Here is a 21,261-nt window from a genome sequence, read left to right on the forward strand (position 1 = left end):
ACTTAGTGTTCTTCCCAGGCCTTTTTAGCCAGGCTCACCATAAGTCACTTTAGGCTGTTTTTGGGTGGTTACTGAGTAGTTGGGTCACAATACAGGGGCTGCCACCCGCCTAGAATAGATTTTCCACCAGGCTAATCTCTTCGGGGAGGACTTGTATTAGTAGCATGACATAAAATGTTTGAATCCAATCAGTGGAGACTTTTATCTGTGACATATCGAAGAGGTGAGAGTGAATCCATCCATTTCAGCCTCATTGTAGCTGCTGAGGGCAAACCGTGTTGATATCCAGCATTATAACATTGCCTTCAGATTTCATAAACTGCTAATTTAGTCCAGACCTGTCTGTGTTCAACAAACATAATGAAGGTTGTTGATAATGAAGTTTTGTGTTGTTGCAATCTCTGTGTAGCCCCTGTTGATTTCTAAATTGTGCTTCAGATTTGACTGCTTAAATCAAATTCGTAATCGCAACACAATCAACTCTCCATTGCATTAGAGCTTCTACAATCTTTCTTCTGCCTGACTCCTTGGCTTGGCCCCTGCTTGACTGTTGTGCTGTGTGTCATTAGGCTAACAGCCCTGGGAGCTTTCTGTCCTCCTGTGAAACGCTAACCCCCAGTATGTGTGAAACCATCAGAGAGTCAGCACGACATCACCAGGGGCCACCCCGAGCTGAGAAGGTGAGAGCTCCCATATGTTACTAAAGTGAAGCCTCTTATAAGTTCTGATGAGAGAATCTATTGTTTTATTTGAAATGTGCTTGTCATTGTTGTACAGCCTAGTACAGTGAACACTCGACCTGAATTCCTACCTTTTAACTGTGTTTTGCACCAGGGTGTGCTTGACACTTGATAAATAAATGTGTGTTCATTGCTGCCTTACAGTGTTCCGGTGTTTAAAGCTAGATGGTGGTATACAACCTAGTTTGCTGCTCTGGAAGAAGTTCCATTATTTGATGAGTTAAACCCTGACTGAGTATTCATGAGTGTATTTTCTACTCTGCTACTGTGAAAACAAGGAGGCCATTTTTACTTATTGGAAAACTGTTGTCCATAGCTGATTTTCAGTCTGACAAGAATTGCTAAGGGCATTTGAGTATTTTAAACCTGTAGCCTAGGCTTGCCATAATGTTTCCTCACTTGAAGAAAGTCTTTTCCTAGGCCGAATTCTCTTCCACATTGTCTATATTGCACATATCAGGAAAGTTAAACTCAAGCACCACCACTTTTCCAAGTTGATGCATTAAAAGAGCCATCAAACCCTGACCTTCCCATCGGCACTGCTAGGGACTATACCTGTCATCTGTTTTCCTCTTGGTTTGTCACTTGTAGGCGTAAGTTAAGAAAAGATTCCTGGTCCATAGACTAGTTTGTGACACAGTGCCTTTGTTGGGATCCACCCACAGAAATCTGTTGTCATTAGAGACACCCAGTGCTTATAACCTCAGCAATTGTAAACCCATAATTTTTTTCTAAAGTAACAGTCCTTTTAACCTGGAATTTTTTTCTAAAGTAACCTCTTCCTCTGTAAATTGGCTATAATTTCAGCACCAAGTCAAAATTCTAGCATACCACCCAACATCCCGCAATGCAGGGCAGGCTACAGTTTGTTGGCCATTGTGCCACATGTGGCATGATTTTGCATACCAAGAGAGAAGTGTACGTTGGGACACACCATGAAAAAATTCAGGGTTCAGCACAGGTTGTTCACTGGGGATTATGATTAGAAGTGTAGGTACCTAGTCAAATGTCTGCCCTGGAACTCTGCTGCCAGTTGGATTTTGGACCGTGAAGGAAAAGCAACAGACAGATGACCTTATCCTTCTTGCTTTCCACTCTTGTCCGCATGTTTCTTCCAGGCATGTGTGCATGCGGATCACATGCTTGGCTTGTACTGCTTCCTCTGTCTCCCAGTTTGCTTTTCAGAACATTACAAGAAGCTGATGAAAAGTAAAATTCTATTACTTGCGTTATAAATGCGTTATATTATATTCTCGGTATTTTAAAGGGGAGACATAGCAAATGGCTATAAATCTGGGTTGAAGTACCAGGTTTTATTATGCAGGTTTTCAGACATTCGTCCCATTCTGTGCCAGTATGTCTAATTAGACAAGTTTACAAATAACCTGTCGTGACTGGGAAGAAGCTTTGACTTTGGATGAAGCTTTGACTTTGAAGCTTTGACTTTGGATGGGTGTAGAGAAAGCTCAGCACCTCCATTACACCCGGCGGAACCTGCCTGATGGAATTTGATTGGTTGGGATAGATGTTCTTCCCATACAATATTGTCCCTCTACTAGAGACAAAGGCATAGCATGCTATACTATGCTATATATAGGTGGCTGCTTTCTGATACTGTGTCTGTAGCCAGTGTAAAGTCAGGGCAAAATAAAAATATTCAGTACATATCTGCCGTACATGCACATTTCCTCTTGTTTTATACTGGTAAAATCACTTCAAGTATAGAAGAATATTTGATGATTTGCAAGAAAGACAGTTCTCCTCACTTTCTTTTGAGCTGACATCACAGTGTTTTTGTTCCATTGAAAATCCCAACCGGTAGTATCAGCCCTGAGTGTGTTCTTTAACTACTGAACTACAGAACTGACCCTCCTATATTTTAAAGAGAAGCTGGATTTTTTTTTTTGTAGTTCAGTTTGGATAACAACACAAATTAGAATAATATTGCAGTACGTTAAGGTGTACTGTCATTTAAGGTCAAACAGGAAGTTAGAAATATGCTTGATTTCTGACAAATCAACAGGTACTTTGGCTTCAAAAAAATTTTGAAATGTATTGGAGATATAGTGAAAAGTTTTTTTTCCTTTATATTACGTAATCCCATTTGTGATTGTCTTCAACGCATTCATCAGTTCTAGAAATACTATTTATTCCATGGAAACCTAATTGCGGCAGGAAAAATTGGTGGGTTTTGTGTCCCCCTCTATGAAATATAAAATCATAATCCTCTTTTCATTATTTAGCATTTTTTATCAACCAACAGGCAGAATATGGAAGTAAATTGTGCATTACTATGTTTAAAGCTCCAGCTGTGCATGTAACCATTTGCACCTTTTTATCCTTCTATGTATGTAACCATTTGCACCTTTTTATCCTTCTATGTAAGTGTGTTTGTTTTTGGTCCTTTCTTATCACAGGATGATATCACAAAAGAAAATGAAGGGATTCGACTTCTTGGTTTGCCAGCTACAGACAGGGTCAGAATTCGGGTGAGGGATTACCAGATCAGTGGGTGGCTCTTCAGTAGTTACTTTTTTATATTTGCTGACTTTTAATATGTTGTTGCAGGAGGAACCAGTCGTCCAGAAGGTGTTTACAGAAATAGAAGTCCTGCAAGGTGCAGATGAAAGGTGAGTTCTTTGTGCATGGAGGAAACCCAGATTTTTGCTGCATTGTTTGGGCAAAGCACACTTTTTTATATCAGGTTTACTCTTCACATCTACAGTATGTACCAAAAGCTTTGGTGTGTGAGCCCAAACCACCTGAACTACCTATCAGATTAAATATTTCAAATGGTTTGTGGACATCGTTAAGCTATGTAGACTCTTTTTTCCTCAGGTTTAGCACTAGTAATGGCTAATCTTGAAGCCAGGTGGTGCTAAAGGGTACACTAAAAGACTAAACTCAGCGAGCAACAGAAAAAAAAAAAAATTTCCTCCCCAAAAACTTTTAATGTTTCCAAAAAATGTGTTTTGACCTGTGCGAATTTAGCTTTAGAGTTGTGTTTTTGCTTCTGCCCTAGAGAAGAAGTTAGGTAATGGTGGCTTTTGCATCACCCAATAGGGCTGACACCATTGTGTTGAGAATGAAAGGGGGTTTGGGAGTGGACAGATTTAAAGTGGAACTAAAGTCCTACTCTGAGCAATTGGCAATCAAGTGGGTTTTTTGGCAGAAAGATACAAGTCCCCTCTGCAGTAACTGTTTCTAATTGCCCACTTGCTTCCCAGCTTTGGTAAATATGCATGTGCAGCTCAGTATTGGTTGTCAAGCATACCCTGGAATCCCAGCTTCCCTTGCACAAGCCAGGAATGAATTAACTCCCCGCGCCTGCTTCATCCTGGCACGACCAATCATTATGGTGGAAGATTGCATTCAGGAAGAGAAGAAGAAAAAGATGGGAATACCCTTCTATGGAATGGGGACAGGTACGTATTGTGAGTTTATTTCCGCTTTAAAGGTGAAGGAAATAAGGTTGTTTGGTAACTACCAGGAAGTAGATTAAGCTCGCAGCATTACTAAACACATAATGAGGGGTTGCCCCAGTCACTTTGTAATATCCATGAATACAAAGTGTGTTACTGAAAACTGTTTTTATTATCTAGATGTGCCAATGGTGATAACTGAAAATAAAAAGTTATTTTGATACAAAGAATTAGGGCAATATTGGAGAATAATCTCCTGAGCTATTGCTTTACCTCTCACAGTTTACATGGTTTCTTTATTTATTTTTTTATGAGTTGGGGATGGATTATGGGATTTGGATATGGCTGTGGTTAGTTTATATTTTGTAGTTTGTAATATCTTATTTATGTGACATTGGGGCAGACCATTCTTAATCTCGCGGAAAGTAGTTGATCTGTAATTTCTCCATTGGTTGGATTTTTTTTATGAATTCCCTAATTAGAGGTTTCAGCACCATATATAGTTTTGGGAACTTTTTAGGTACCTTAGAAATATTTTTAAATACATTTAAAATTTCAACATTTATTTAATTTAAATTCACTTGACATAAAATCTAATTTTTTAAATATATACATCTATTCATAGAATTAATTATAAAATTTTCAGTTTACAAGTCTTTAGTTTTCTAGGTTCTTGACGTGTTTCACCATCTGGGTTTCTCAGAAGGACGCAAGAAGAAAAAGCACAAAAAAAATAAGAGATGGTGTATGGATTTGGTAAATTTGGGACGTGGTACCATAAACATATCCCCCATCCAATTTAACAAAAAGATCTACTAGAGATTTCAGCAGTTCAGGAATCCATATGGGACAGTTGTGTATAATAGGTGCACTTTTTTTAAAGCTGACATCACACAGAGCGCCCACTTACATTTTCCCTATTTTTGGCTATCTACAGTTGTATTTGAAGTCAATAAATGCCTGCACAGAGAATGATAGTTATTTCTAGATTACAGAACAATTCAATAACCCTTAATAAGCTAGCAGTCTGAAAGGCCATCTTGAATCTTTCCGCAGCCCGTCATCTTTTTCACTCAAGTACGAGTATTTTCACTCTTCACAGTGCTAAAAGTATGCCCTTGCTTCCCAGACTATCTGGGAAACTTAAATATTTAATTTTGGGATATTTGATGCTGTGTGTGGATTTGAAATAGATCTGTATATGTATCTGTGACTGATCTTAGGGATAGGTTTCGCCACTCTTGCTCATGAGTTGAGGAATTGCATCCAATGGAAACCAAAATGATGAGGAATCCTTACTTGTCAGGCTGTTTAAGTGCGCCCTCTTTTGCTTGAAGGTGGATGCATTTCTAGCCTAGTTGCACTTTCTTAATGACTACCTCTGCCTTGCCATGTGGTTATGGAACCTGAGCTATCTTGACATACATGATTCATAGCAGCAGGTATTCTATATTGCACTGATTTATCATAGCACTGGTTCAGAGTATGCAGAATGTGTCTCACGACTGCAATGGTTCTTGTGGTAGGGAAGTCTACCAGCTAGGTTGCTAACATTGATATCCAAGTATCTGATCATGTACAACACTCATAGTCTGTCTGTTTTAGGTGTGTGGAAAGAGAGCAGAACCTGAAAAAGCAGCTCCAGGAGGCAGAAAGACGGTAAGCATACCAAAATAACTAGTAAGCTATAAATAAATAGGTTAAAAAAGTATTTTTTTCCAACAACCAGACACCACACTTAAAAGGAAGTAAGCTCCAAATCTGCTGTCTTTCACAGGGGTGCTGAGCTTGAAGAAAAGTTTACTGAACTACAGCTGGAGGTGTCCAGCCTGAAGGACCAGCTGAAAGAAAAAGGAATTGAAGCTCAAAAACAGCTCCAGGTGAACAGATTGCATTCTACATTATGGTATATGACTAGACTGACTTAATAGATGAGCGGTAACACAAGTGTCATTTTGCCTATAGCAATACACAACATCTATATCGTATTTTGCAGTTGAAAGTACCTAAAGTTTGGTCGATACAAAATTGATTATTAAGTTTTCAGTGCCTCATAACATCTTACAGCATGCTATTCCATGTTCTGTAGAGATCTCACAAAAGAAGGCAGAGTATTTTAGCTTGCTTGTATGTGATCAGACCAGAAATATCAGTTTTGGGTAGTGTTGCTATTTAGAGCAAGACTAAGCATTGCATTTGTACTCCAAATATGTAATTCTGTTATGAAGAAACACTGTACCTTTTTCAAACAAAAGCATAGTTTCTTCACAGTTTTGTTTTATTTTCTGTATATTTGTGTAAACATTTGTTTCGTCATTTTTGTGCAACTCCACTCGATTTTTGTGCAACTCTACAGATTCAGGTAATATACTTGAACAAGTATAGCATTAAGCTAGTGTGCTCCTCTTGATTTTGAAGGGAAAAAATATGCAGATGTATCATGAAATTAGTATACCCATACCTGTGTTACAGATTAGATGCCAAGGATTTTAGGGAGAGATGAGGCAACTGATCGCGTTAAGTGTTCAGCCAGGTCAAAAAGATTTCCATAGCAGTAGCAGTAAAAAGCACTTTTTACTGCACATATCCATGTGACTTGTGCATTGAAGTGACCTGCTGACCCTACCATTCACAAAATGTTGTTTGGTCTGGGCAAAAATGTAGTCAATTATTCTGATAAACTCAAACCTTACAGATCACTGCGGTCAACCCTAAACCCACACCTTGTTTAATCTTTGCTCGCTGGGGGCACAGCTCCTCTAGGCCTTTATTCATGTTTCTGCTGGTCTCCACTGCACTAACACACACTCCTTTTATTTGCTTCTACACTGTCACACATTTTTTTTTGTTTACATAGTTGCTCTTTGGCAAAAATGACTGCTGCAACTATGTTCAGTCTGCAAATTTAAGCTCTTTTTACCTCCATTGGTTATGTTTATAATGGTGGTGCAGTTGAGGTGTTACTGCTTTCTGAAGCCAGTGAACTGCTGCATTGGGGTAGACAATACACGCAGTGTCCAACTGCAGCAACTCATTAAAGAATAAATGGGAGTGCCATTGAGCTGTTCAGTACCGCTCACTGCCACCTGCTATCAAATCTGCAGACACTGGTTCTTTAAGAACTAGTGCTGAGTTGGGAACAGCTGAGTGGTTGGCAAGGTAACAGCTGCTGCTGAGTGTAATCGCTTGCTCCTGTCACAAGTCTTAACCTTAGTCCTATTGTTGTTCCTGTTCCTGCTAGATTAGACAGACAAAGTGCATACTTTTAGGATTAGTTTTTTTTCCGTCTTAGTCTGGTCTTAGTTGGATCTCAGTAGGTTTGTATTCAATGGTCACCCAATCTTCCTAGTATCACAAACAAGACACTAGACAGGAGGTGGACCCTCTGTGCTAGCAGCACGTTAGCTGAGGTGATATGAGAGGAGCAGAGTGTAAGGCACTGCCCGGTGTTCACCAGAGCACCGCGCAAGGTGTGTTGGGCTTTGCTGCGAACGGCACCCAGGTTGCGGCCCTCAGACTCACCCGTGCAGGTAGCAGCTGACAGTTGGAGATAACCAAGGCGCAGTACAAAGTCGACAGGCAAATTCAAAAACCGAAAACAGGGCAGGCAGAGGACAAGCTAAGGTCAGGAACCGGAAACCAGGACTGGAAACTGAATACTCGCAGGAACCTTGGATAGTAATACCTATTGCTGAGGCAATAGGTGTCTGACTGAGCCCAGCATATATATCAGAATCAACTGGTAGAAATGGCTCAGCAATGCCCCTAAGTGCAGAGCAGCTTAGAGCAAGGTGGGAACAGCTGCTGCAAATCAGACACTATAAGGAGGACAACAAGTACCAGATCAGCAGTGCTTCTGATCTGTGACACCTGGGTCACATTTTCTAAGAGGTGGGTGGCCTGGCACTGCAGAATAGGCTTCCTCCTCAATCCTTCTGTAAGGTTGCTGCCAAAGACCTGGTTTCTTTACAAACCATACTGCACAAAGGAGCAGGGTTTAAGTTCTCCCGACTGGGCTGCACCATCATAGAATAATGCTTTATATAATTTTTTATAGAAAGGCATATACACAGGGAGTCACAGCAATCCCTATTTATTTCTATAGAAAGGACTTCCCCTGTAAGGTTATATAACCATTGCTTAGTCATTTTAGGGATATCTTTATACAGAATATATTTTAGTATATAACCAGATAATTTCAACACTTTTCAGTTTATGAACTTTATTCTAGTTATTTGTGCGCCAAGGAATGTACTTGGCCATACTGATTTGTTTTTGCCTCAATTACAAACGTACTTAATATTTACATACTAGCTAACCAAGAGACTTTTAATATTATTGCTGTGCAGCTCCCAGCAGTGCTCTTTGTGGTGATTTTTGATGACACTAGGGATTGGGATTATTTAAACTGTAAAAAATGTTTAATATTGCACAAAATCTTTAATATGTGTGTTTACTGGAAATAAACTGTATTTTAATTATTGTGCCATCATTCACATGTATCTTGTTCATTAAAAACTATGTTTAAATGTGTCAATTTGAGGTAAATATTATCCAGTTAAGTTGGTAACATTGTTGCATTGCTGTCCTGTAGCTACTGGCTGAGGAGAAGGCTTCTGTCAAGGCTCAGGTAACTTCTTTGCTGGGGGAATTAAATGAAAGTCAGATGAGCCTGGAGGCCTCGGAGATGGAAAAGAGGAAGTTGGAAGACAGGTGAGGAGTGCCGGTACTTGGCAGTTGTGACCATCCACAAGGCAAATCTGCATGGTCATGTGATTTCTGGTACAATAAATGTAGCATTGTCTTATTCCTTAAACAGGACTGGGCTTTAGAAGGGTGCAGGCAGTAGAGAGCGATAACCTGCATGTGTACTTTGTTCTACAGGGGCCTTTCTGTTAGTAAAAGAAATTTGTACAGTGATACCTCAGCTAACAAAGACAATTAGTTCCGGAATTACATTTGTTAGCCAAAACGTGATTTCCCATAGCTTTCTATAGAAAAATCATTTAATTCGTTGTCGATGCTGCCCAAAGTTTAAAGATAAATTTTATAAAAATAGTAAAAAGCACAATATAAAAGGCCATAAACAAACAAACAACAGACTTTGTCACAAACAAAGCAAAAAATAAAATAAAAACACTTTTTTGTTGTCGGAACCCTAGACATTACAAGATGTTGCAGGAGAGCTCATTCCTTAAAATCACCCACAACCTCAGCTGTGTTTAGCAAACGATTTCTTCTGCAAGTCATGCAAACTGCCTCCTCCCCCCATCAAGCCTCCGCCCTGCACACAAGCAGCAGGGAAGCCCCGTTTGTATGTAAAGAATAAATGCTTTAAATCAAACCTACCTTCTGAATTCTCAGCCACACAGAGCATGCGGCGTACTGACACTGATAATGAGAAGAGTTTCTCTCTGGTATTCTGGAAGTCCCTCTCTATAAAGGTCAAAGCGATGTGTCTCTCTCTCTCTCTCCTCTCTCTCTTTCATCTTTCTCTCATGCAGTATGTTATTGGGTGTCTTACTTCCTGTTCTGTTTTTTTACATTTGTTAGCTGAGTCCCATTAACCTGGGGAAAAAAATTGTTAGCAGGGCCATTCATTAGCCGAGGTACCACTATAGTCTCCTGTCCAGGCGGAAGATAGTACCCTATCCTTTTTTTCACAAAAAGGAACCTGTTTACCTAACCAGCCATGATAAGAGTGACACATGCCTTTTCCAACTACTTAGTGCCTGGTTTTAACCAAACATACCTAATAAATTAAGATTTGGAAAATGTCACCTAATATTTGGTACAATAAGCTAAGACTCTTAGAATGGGACTGGGTTACAGGGATCACATTAGATGATATTTATAACATGTACATGAAGAATACAGTAGTCCTTATTAGAATGTATTATGTTTAGACTGATGGGATAGGATGGGATAATGGCTTCAAGACTGGAACTACACAGAGGGTTTTAAAAACGCATGTAAACGTTCCTACCACGTTTATATGTGTTTTTATGCTTTTTTATAAGCGTTTTAAAGTTTGCCTTTAAACTGCTGGAAAACGTCAATGCCACGTTTTCCCGCGTTTACATTTCAAACACTTATAAATACAGGAAAACGCCCCTATTGAAATCAATGGAGGCGTTTTTACGCATTTTCATTTTTAAAGCGTTGCAAGGAGTGGTATAGATAACCCTCAAAAACGTGCAAAAAAGGAAACTTCCAGGTGTAGATTAGCCTATTTGAATGAATGGTAATGTCAAACATGGGCTTTTAAAGCCTCAGGTTAAACGCTGGGGAAAACGTCTGTAGACTAAGCCTAAAAGACTCCAACAGAGGGGATATTTCCCAGGCTACACATACCTTATGTGTGTACCCTATGATGTACCTGAACCCACAATTTCATTTTGATGGTAGTTTTTTATGTCCTAATGATAACATAGTGAAGAAATTTTAGGCGGTGTTAGCCACATATGTTCCCCACGCCTCCCTATTGCAGAGCAATTGGGGTTCAAGTATTAGAAGTGGGCTGTAATGTATAACAGGGCAGTGTATTTGCCATAATAATGATTTTTTTAGTGGTGGAGGTGGGGGGGAGAGGGTTAGCCATAGGTATCCCCCCACTGCACCTACATTTAATTTAAATTAAATTTTTAAAAGCTGGGGTGCTGAAATGGTTACTACTAACTGAGTGTTCCCTGTGCACCCTAAAAATGTCATGTTATTATGACATACCATTTAGGTGATATAGAGGTTTGTACACAGAGAGTTGTAAGGCTGCATAAATACATGCAGTTACACACACAGCTATAGAGCAGCAGATGATGTCATTACACACGTCCTCTTGGGCGGATACATTTTTACACAATTTTTTTTTTTTTTTTTGTTTTTCAATAGAAGACTCGGCACAGCTAGAGAATGGGGGAGGGACAGTCTGTGTCCCAATCTGATCATAGCAATGCTGTTTCACCGCTGGCTCTTATGAGCAGCTGTAATCCTCTAAACGGATGACAGCTGAGAACGGAGCAGCCTCTCCGTTGACTGTTCAGAAGATTGGAGCTGCTTATAAGAGTCAGGCGGAGGGGGCACGGCAGATGGACAACCTGCCCACCAAAAGGAGGGTGGGGAGAACTATACTGCTAAAGTCCTACAAGTCTTTGGGAGAAGACCCATCATCTCCAACGAGAATTGAATTCCCCCTTGTAGGCAACACTAGAAGCCCAAAACTATTTAAGCACCTGGATAGTTGAGATGTAGCTTAGATTCTGTATTTGAAATTCAAAAAGAAGATGAAAACAGTAATATTAACAAATATTGATTTGGGACTTTTTAAACTGCATAAAAGGTAATTGACAGAATTTAAAAATTTTTTATAAATAGAGTTTTATACAAAATAAACAATTTTAATAAAATACAAAACCTTTAGCTGAATTCATCTACCAAGAGATGGTAGATTGGAAGCCCATAATTTTCATAGAACTCTAATACAACAAAGCATATGAGAGGGGAACACGAATCACATCTTCCGTAGATTTTAAAGAAAAGTCTAGTGGTGACTACTGGTTACTCCTGCCACACCTGTCTCTATTCAAGTGATTGAGATATTGAGTTTTGGAATACTTCATGATCATATGCGAGCCAATGCTTACCTGTTTGTCTGAGTAGGATATTTTGTTTTTGATGCACACATCGACTTATTGTTTTATACACATTGTTTTTAGTGTACCAAACATCCTTAGGAAGCAGTTTATACTTCGCTGGTTCACACCAGACTTTTCTTTAGAATCTACAGAAGATGTTAGTCATGTTTACCTCTCATATGCTTTGCTTTATTATAGTTCTATAAAATTTGTGGGTTCCAACCTAATATGCTCTTGATTCATGTCACTTTTCTATGAATTCAGTTAACCCCTCCTGGCGGTATTCCCGATTGTGGCTCGGGGTGAATTTTATGTACCAAAAGCAGTAACCCCGAGCCACACCCTGGGTAGCATTGCAAAGATCCTACATGCTCCCCCGGATCCTGCGTATTTATTTATTTAATAAATATTAAATATTTATTTTATTAAATAATTATGTATGATAAGTTTTTTGGGGTTTTTGCATAACAGACAGGGAGGGATACAGAAAGAGAAAAGTGGAAGGGAACGGCCACTGAAGTACCACTGAATATAACAAATATACAGCCAAATGAACATTGAAAAAACCTAGGTATAAATGCAGAATAGCCAAAAAAGAAACTAATGCACATAGAAAACAGTATTGAGACCATCATATTTCCCGTACATTCTTTACACTTATCCTCTATTTACTGATAACAAAGTCCACTGATCCAAGCCATGTTTAGTATACAGCTAATAAAATCAGTTTCATTATCCATGTTTCAAACACACTTAAAGAAGAATTCCAACATCAAGGATAGCCCTTATATGATATCTTTATAGGAATCCTATGATGGGTAGGAGCGGAGCACCTGGGAATCTTTAAAATGAACCCATAAGTTGCATGAGTTATGTGTAGCTTCTCTTTTTTTCTTTTCACCCTATCTGGGATTCCATGGTTTTCATGTCATTGAATTCACATACCCATTCAGTCATTGAAGGGGATACAGAAGTACCCCTGTGCCTAGCAATTATCCTTTGTCCAGCTGTGATGAAATAACGCAGCAGATCCTTCTTAAAACTTTTAAAGGATCCGGGTAGAATATGTAAGAGAGTGATAGTAGGGTGAGGGTGTATATCAGAGTCTGTAATTCTGTTATAAAGGTCAAAGATTTTCTGCCAGAAATCCCAAATATGGAGCATGGATCCTTGTGCATGTTCACATCTCTAACATGTAGGCGAATACGTCTGATCAAATCTATGTATGTCCATTGGGCATCTGTACCATCTACTAAGGATCTTATAAGACCTTTCTTGGTCTTTACTGGATCTGGACATCTTATGGGTCAGGGTAAATGCCTTAAAGATTCGTTCTTGATTCAGTGAAATGTCTATATCTCCCTCCCAATATTTATTAAAATGTGGTAAACCTGGTTTCAAAACTCGTAATAAAAGCTGATATATGTACGCCACTCCACGTGTCACTTGTTCTTTTTGTAAAATAGGCCGCTCAAATTCTGAGGGCGTTCTAAGGATTGAAGAAATTGGGTGTAAGGTCAGACTATATGACTGTATTTGATTATACGTCAGCTATGCAGAGCCATACATCTCACACGGGATCTGCAGTTCCCTAAATGAGGGTATCTTTTCATTTTTCAAAATGTTTTTCACATGAGGTTGGTCTTGTTTATTCCAGGATAAGAATTTAACTATATCACATATGGGGGAAATTCAGGGTTATTAAAGATCGGGGTTAAGGGACCCGGTCTGAAGGATAATAAATTCTGTTAAAGCAATGAATCCTATAGAGAAAGCATGGTATGTACTGAAGGTGGGGTAAGCGGTGACAGGGATCGAAACAATGGTTGTACCAAGGGAAGGGTAGATAGATCACAAGAGGTCAAAGCCCCATCTAGAACCCCCCCACAGTTTTTAGCCCAGTCTATCACTCTATTAAGTATTGCTGCCATTTAAGATAACTTAAGATCCAGGATAGCCAGTCCACCTTCCGATTTTCTCCTAGAGAAAATTTCTTTATTGATATGAATTTTATTAAACATAGATGGACCTATCCCCATTTGTAAAAGTGTCTCTTGTAAGAATATCCAACTTGGTCAAACGCTTTTTCAGCGTCAACTGATAATAGACACATGGGGACTGATGTTTTCTGAGCGTAGTTGATGAGAAACTTGTTTTTAGGGTGTTATCTCTAGCTTCTCTTCCAATTGTAAACCCCACTTGTTTGTGGTGTATAATATCAGGAATTAAGGATTTCAATCTATTAGCTAGACGTTTAGAATATAATCTAGATTGGTCAGTGAAATGAGCCTATAATTGCTGCACAAAGAGGCATATTTACCTGGTTTTGGTATAACTGTGATGTGCGCTTCAAGAGATTGGGTAATAATTATTTATAATTATTTAATATATTATAATTTATGATTTATGTTTCAAACTTTATCAATACTGGGAATTATTCCTAACAATTTCAGGCCTACAATATTAAACAACAAATTTCCATGCAAAACAATGTACCACTTTTGACTTAAAAAATACTGATGTAATCAGACCGCCAGGTTAATATGATGTTTTAATATATTGTAAATAATAGTTTTGTATTTTATTAAAATACAGTCAATTATCTTTTATGCCATTGCAAAAGTGCCAAATTTATAGATGTTAACAATACTGTTTTCATCTCCCTTGTTGAATTTCAATTAATTAAGAAACTGGCAATCATATCCATGTTCCAGAACCTATTCATGTATAATAATCTGTATTTATTGTAAGGTCATTAAAAAAATTGATGTTACATACAATGTGATGAACTGGTCAGTTTTTGTCATATTTGTCCTATTAGGGAGATATTCCTTCACTTTCTGTTCTGTAACCAGAGCATAAAGTTCAATTTGAAGACTTCCTGACTATGCCAGTAACTAGTTATAAAGCTATAAAATTAGAGACCTTTTTTCTTTACTGATATAAAGTTTTGCATTTAGTTAATTATTTAGCTTAAACCTAGAGTGTCTGTGCACCTAAAATTTAAACTTTTAAGTCAACAGTAACATTTTTTTAGTATCTCAAGTTTAAATAGCAACGCAATGTGTACACCACTATTTAATGGACTATAAATGTACAATGTGTTCTTACTTTGTTGCTTTTGCTGCAGCCTGCGGATATTAAAGGAGCAGCAGAGAGAGTGGGAGCTACAGATGAAGCAGCATGTCATACAGCTGGACCAGCGGCGGATGCAGGTGCAGAGTCTAGAGACAGCACTGAAAGTAGAGCGGCAGAATGCCAGTGAGGAGATGTAAGTAGAATTAGGATGAGCGTAATCTAAACCCATCATTGCCCCTGAGAAGCTCAATCCTTTTTATACAGTGCTCACAGTTGTTTAAAATCTTACTAGATGCCTAAATGTAATTGTTTTGGGGCTCTGCCTCAATATAACCTTATTATACGAGTTTCCCCCAAATAACTTCCCTCTGAAGGGGAAATTTGGCAATATGGGAGCTGCAATTAAAGACCTTGTTCTTTTTTTTTTAAATTGTGTTTTTATTGAGTTTTTTGTAAATACAAACAAGAAGTACAGCAATACAGGAATAGGAACAATGTAAATAACATCAGTATACATCAGGTGAAGCAAGATACTCAACAATCACAAAAAAAAATGTCCTCATCCAAAATAGGAATGTTTTTGTTGTCATTTTCACTGAGGCTATACGTCCCAAAAGTGACAACGGGTGTAATTTCCACTTATTCAAGTAGTTATGTAGCTCCAGGAACAAGGGGGGAAAGTTACACGAATACAGCTGGCCGTATGTAGCCGTTATCTGAGTACCTAAATAACCATGGAATGTTCCCGCCACATAAAGGAGTACCTGTCTTGTAACACAGAGAGTTGTGGACTTGGTATGTGTAAAGGTAAAGCCTCTGTTTTAGAGGAATTCACCTTGTAATCGGAGACTTCACCAAACAAGTGTAGTTCAGACCACAGATTTGGCAGAGTAATAGTGGGATGTGTCAGTGTAAGAAGCACATTGTCCGCATAGAGCGAAATCTTGTAGGAGGAACCCCTCACTTTAACCCCTTTGATATCCGGGTTAGCCCTAATTTTTGCTGCCAAAGGTTCAATACATAAGGCAAACAAAAGGGGGGACAATGGGCACCCCTGACGTAAAGACCTTGTTCTAAAAATGCCAGGTACCTACAGCACTTGCAATAAATATCTATACTAATATAATAATTACTATCTACATGGCTCTGCTGTCTGTTGAGGCAATGTGAACCTACCTCAGTACTGGATAGAAAAAAATGTAAAACTATTGGTAGTTTCCATTAAAGTATTTTATCTGTGTATTTAGTGGTTTGTCTATAATCAATGAGCTTTAAAGTGGTCTAACCGCCAGTCTCTGCAGTTGAAAAGCTAATATGCCTCTGATTGTATGTATCTCCTAATCCCATTTGTTCTAGGACTGCAGCATTTTTAAGTTTCATCAGCAAAGCATTTTTGGGAGTGTTGGATGCGTCGTCCTGTGCAGTGTAGTTTAGTTCTGTACTCCAGCTTATATATCACTATAGGACCCAGAGGACTGAACCTTAGTACGTGGTGATAAACACAGGTATTCAACACTGCTGAAAAGTTAAATGATGAAGAATTTTAAAGTGGTTGCAGTGCTGGAAAGGTGGAAATAGGAGACATAGGACACAAGTAGAGTAGTAGTAGTAGTAGTAGAGTAATTCTTTGATTTCAGGGACCTGCCAGTTAATGTACTAATCTGACAAAACCATTTTGCTGACGGACTGATGACTAGGACTTGTTTGATCTGGTTACAACCAGACACCTAGCATTTTTGTCAGTCAGATGTGTTTCGAAAGAAAAAGACTTTGGCTGCAAAAGCAGGGACTCCAAACTGTAACATATATGTAGATGAGTAGGTCTGACTCCATGCTTGTTTCAGACCAGGGATGTACCTCTCAACTAAATTTTTCGACATTTGTTACTGCAGATTAACACTCCAGCCTAAAAGTGTCAGTGTTTATAAAGGGGGGGACATATGTGCACTGCCTGCAGACAGGCATCTCGCTAGCTTGTTTTTCTAAATTGGTTGCAGAATGCAGGATAAATGGGCACTACAGTACTAAGGTGTTCCTTTTAATCTTAACACTTTTTTCTAAATGCTTTACGGGGCAATTGCAGTGATGTAGGCTCCATTTATGCCATGTGAGTTAGACTGCATTGGTCACTTCAAACTAAATCCAAGCTAAAATTCTGTCACATCAGTGTTTGTTGGGTAGACATGTAACATGTCCCTAAGAACACTTGTAGTATGTCTGTAGTCTCTAAAATTATCCTCCAGTAGCATTACATATACTGAATAAAGTCCACAGCCTGACCCCCATGCCTTGTATTTAAACTCCTAGTCTAATCACTAAGTCGTTCTGTAGAGGAAAAATGTTATTAATGTCTTATAGGGTTTTATATCTGGGATATGTTTATTTTCCTAGTGGTTGAACTTGATGGACTTATGTCTTTTTTTCAACCTAACCTACTATGTAACTGTGTAACATGCATAGTTTTAAACATGAATCTTCTACAACTTGACAAGATAAAGATAACTAAACCAGCACTTAGAAAATAATGGGGTTTGCCCTTGCCTTTCACATGAAAAGACTAGATGACTGGTTGTTAGTGGTTTTAGTATGACGTAATTTACTTTGAAGGTGTATGCTTATAGTAATGTAAGACAAACACAATGTACTAGCTGTACATCACTGACATGAAAGTTACTGAAGCCAGAACATTGTTGTAACTAAAAGCTTTTGTTTACTTGAAATTTATTAGCCATGCTTGATAAGTTTGCGCTACATCTAGAACTCTGCCTAATCTTCCAGGGGTTTTTGGTCCTCCTGCCTTTGCTGCTGCCATGCAGACTATGAAGGATCATCCTGGCTCACTAGCTGCAGGAACCTCTTTAAATGATAGACATGCTGTATCTCCACTGTTTCAATAAAGTTAATTGCTTTTATGAGGCCTTCACAGCAATAAGTGTAGCAAATGACAACATTGTTGGTTGGTAATGCCCTATGCACATCTCAAGTATTGGCAGTAGTATGTCTTTTTTTATTAGCAATACAGAGCCTTTATTTAATGTATTCAAATCGGGGCTCCTTAAGATGTGGCGGAGAGACCTCCTATTTGGTGGTGCCTCCAGAATTCTGTGTCCAAGACACCTTTGCAGAGCCACCTGCATGACACCAAAGATATTTTAGTTTCCACTAAGGGTGGTGTTCTGATCCCCACTGACCCAAATATATTAGTTTCAGCAGGGGTCTCCCAAGACTTTTTTTTTAAAGGGGTTCCACCACTATAAAGAGGTTGAGAAAGGAAAGAAATGTAATGTGATTTTTTCCAAACTAATATTTTATGAGATAACCACATTGTACATTAGTGCTTTTTTTTTTTTTTTTTTTTTAATTTCTCCATCCAAAAGCGGGGGAAAATGAGCTTTTGTTTATGGGGGAATGTATGCATAGCCTTGTAGAATACCATTCAATTGTTAGCAGTGGTATTTAATTTAACCTACATCTGGTGGGAAAGAAAAATATGTTCAGTGACTTGGAATCGACAAAGCCTACAAATAGGCTAAAAGACAAGTATGGTATCAAAAGGCAAGATGCAAAAGTTCTATGAGTCAGAGATTTTTGTCAACCATATTAAACAAGACCATGAGAGGGGCTGGAGCACGCGAACAGACAAAACATGGTAGTAAGTGGACAATAGTTTTGGAAGAGCAGTTGTATAGGCTAACTAAATATTGCCCAAATTAAACCTTATTGAAAGAGCAGAAATGCCAGTCAAATTGTCAGTCCAGTACACAGAAAAATAGCCCTCATCTGACATCTAGGTGCTGGGATATAGGTGCTGTTTCTGTTAAGCTTTTACACTTTTACTATGTGCCAGCACATAACTTCCTCATCTGCTCTTAAAAGCATACAGGGGCCAAATAGAGATGAGAAGCTTGAAATTAGTTTATGGTGGCTCAAGAGTGAGAATGCCACATGCCAGCTGGTTTTACAGTTAGGCTGAAAATAAAAAGAAAATATATAAGTCCAGCCACCATAATCCAGATAAAACCATATACACACAGTAAGCTCTAGAAACCCAAATCCTTCCATTTTACACTAGGACTTAGGGCATGTGTTTAGCTGCCTTTCCTGTATTGCGCATGGTACAGGCCTTGGGGATCTTTGCCTTCAATTTGCAGGATAGTTCTCTAAACTGATTTTAATGGATTCTCCATCCTAGTCCACCTAACAATGAAATCCTCTTATTACCAATTGTCTAGGCCAGAATTATACTGGTATTTATGCTACACTAAGGTATAAATATTTTCTTGTGGTACAACACCTTAAATGCCACCCAAAAATGTATCAACAGACCTACTCTGAAATCTTTCAACTTCTAAATTAACACATCTTTACAGCAATGTTTTTGATAAATGACTCTTGATAGGTCCAAGTGAGATTAAAAATTTTGTTTCCATAGGAGGAAGCTTGCACAACTTCAGGCTGCATACCATAAGCTGTTTCAAGAATATGACACTCACATCAAGAATGGCCTTCAACAAGAAAAACTCATGAAGGTGAGGAATGTCCAAACCATCCCTATTTAATGTACAGCGCTGCGTAATATGTTGGCGCTATATAAATCCTGTTTAATAATAATAATAATAATAATTGCTGGAGCTAGGTTTGGGAATAGTTCACTAACTGAATTTCATTTCAACAGAGTATGGATCTTCAGCTGCAAGAACTAAAACAGCAGCTGCAGGAGGCAGAAGAGGCATTGGTAGCCAAACAAGAACTGATAGACAAACTCAAAATGGAAACAGACGAGCAGAAGAGCCTGAAAGAGACAATTGGGGTGCTTAAAGCACAGGTAAACATGTCTATAGTGCTAGTGTTTTACTCGCTTTCATATCAAATGCTGTTAATAAGTCATGTTCATCTTGAGAGCAAAAGTAGGAAAGCAAACTAACAGCATTAGAAATTAAAGGCTGCAATTGATAAGATAAACAGTGCCTAGTGGTACCATGATGGTTGCAATAACAGACAGGTAGTAGAGAAGGAAGTGCTTATGCTCGTTTTTATTTTTCCAAATAATACAGACAAAAAAAATTATCCTTCAGATGCTATGATTGGCTCTAAATAACACTCATTTGCAGGCAGTAGAGAATCAGCAAACAAATTATGAATAATATTTGTGCACTACAATATTCATTGATGTTTTTGATGACTGTTCTGAGGAAACCCTGGTTAGTACATGAATCAAGGAAGCCATATGCAAATGAGGAGTCTGCCACCTACTTGCTTTGGGTTAGCAATTAGTCGGTTAGGTTGAAAAAAGACATACCGTATTTTTCGGACCATAAGACGCACCAGTTTTTAGAGAAGGGAAATGAAGAAAAAAAAAAAAGATTCTGAAACAAATAGTGTCCTAAAATATTTTATGTGCATTAAAAACCAACATCACAGTCATAAACACATGTAATCAACCCTGTAAACAGCAGCATTTAGAACCATTATTAACAAATAAAGTCAGCAAAAGACAAAATTACTGCCATTGATTGTCCCCTTCTGATCACTCTATGCAATGATTGTCCCTATCTGATCACTCTATGCAATGACTGTCCCCTTCTGATCACTCTATGCAATGATTGTCCCCTTCTGATCACTCTATGCCATTGATTGTCCCCTTCTGTTCACTTACCGGTAATTAAGTGTAGGGATCTCCGTTAGGGCAGGGATCTCTGTTAGGCAGGGATCAGCAGCTTGCTTCCTGGTGCAGAATGCCGGCTGTTACTTTCAGTTTCATTCTGCACTGCAAGCAGGAGCAGGCACGTGCTGCACAGCCAGCATCAAGGAGACACACACACACACAGGAGAGGAGCAAGCAGGAGAGGAACACGGTAAGAAACTTTTTTTTTTTTTTTTTTTAACAGCCTATGTGTAGGCTGTATTTGGACCATATGACGCAGGGACTTTTTCCCCCCACTTCTGGGGGAAAAAAAGTGCGTCTTATGGTCACAAAAATATGGTAAGTCCATTACATTCAACCACTAGGGAAATAAACAAATCCTAGATCTAAAACCATATAAGACATAGTTGGTCCAGAGGAAGGAAAAAAAAAACCCTGGTACAATTTGCTTCAACAGGGGAAAACAAATTCTTCCTGATTCCATGAGGCAATCGGATGTTCCCTGGATCAACAGTCTCTGTTATCTTTACTTTAAATCCTATTTACCCAGTTATATTCTGTGCTTCTAGAAAAGCATCCACACCCTGTGTGTATATATGTATGTATATGTGTGTATATATATATATATATATATATATATATATATATATATATATATACACGGTGATCATATCGCCCCTTATACGTCTCTTCTCAAGGGATAATAGATTTGGTTCAGCTAATCTCTCCTCATAGCTGAGCTCCTC

The 21,261-nt window shown here is 38.6% G+C and overlaps 1 protein-coding gene across 8 annotated transcripts in view; it reads left to right on the forward strand.

Moving 5' to 3' along the window:
- IKBKG (inhibitor of nuclear factor kappa B kinase regulatory subunit gamma) overlaps nucleotides 1-21,261 on the forward strand; it is a 56,260-nt gene that overhangs the window by 33,474 nt on the left and 1,525 nt on the right. For 3 of the 8 annotated variants that reach the window (XM_072431597.1, XM_072431596.1, XM_072431595.1), the window contains 9 exons: nucleotides 570-680; nucleotides 3,158-3,229; nucleotides 3,309-3,370; nucleotides 5,768-5,821; nucleotides 5,940-6,042; nucleotides 8,757-8,875; nucleotides 14,924-15,064; nucleotides 19,304-19,400; nucleotides 19,547-19,696. In XM_072431597.1, the coding sequence (XP_072287698.1) occupies nucleotides 570-680; nucleotides 3,158-3,229; nucleotides 3,309-3,370; nucleotides 5,768-5,821; nucleotides 5,940-6,042; nucleotides 8,757-8,875; nucleotides 14,924-15,064; nucleotides 19,304-19,400; nucleotides 19,547-19,696 (909 nt within the window). The remainder of the gene's footprint in view (nucleotides 1-569; nucleotides 681-3,157; nucleotides 3,230-3,308; nucleotides 3,371-5,767; nucleotides 5,822-5,939; nucleotides 6,043-8,756; nucleotides 8,876-14,923; nucleotides 15,065-19,303; nucleotides 19,401-19,546; nucleotides 19,697-21,261) is intronic. The other 5 variants (XM_072431598.1, XM_072431599.1, XM_072431600.1 and 2 more) reach the window with 5 other exon arrangements.

Source organism: Pyxicephalus adspersus, chromosome Z (genome assembly GCF_032062135.1).
Source record: "Pyxicephalus adspersus chromosome Z, UCB_Pads_2.0, whole genome shotgun sequence".
NCBI lineage: Eukaryota > Metazoa > Chordata > Amphibia > Anura > Pyxicephalidae > Pyxicephalus > Pyxicephalus adspersus.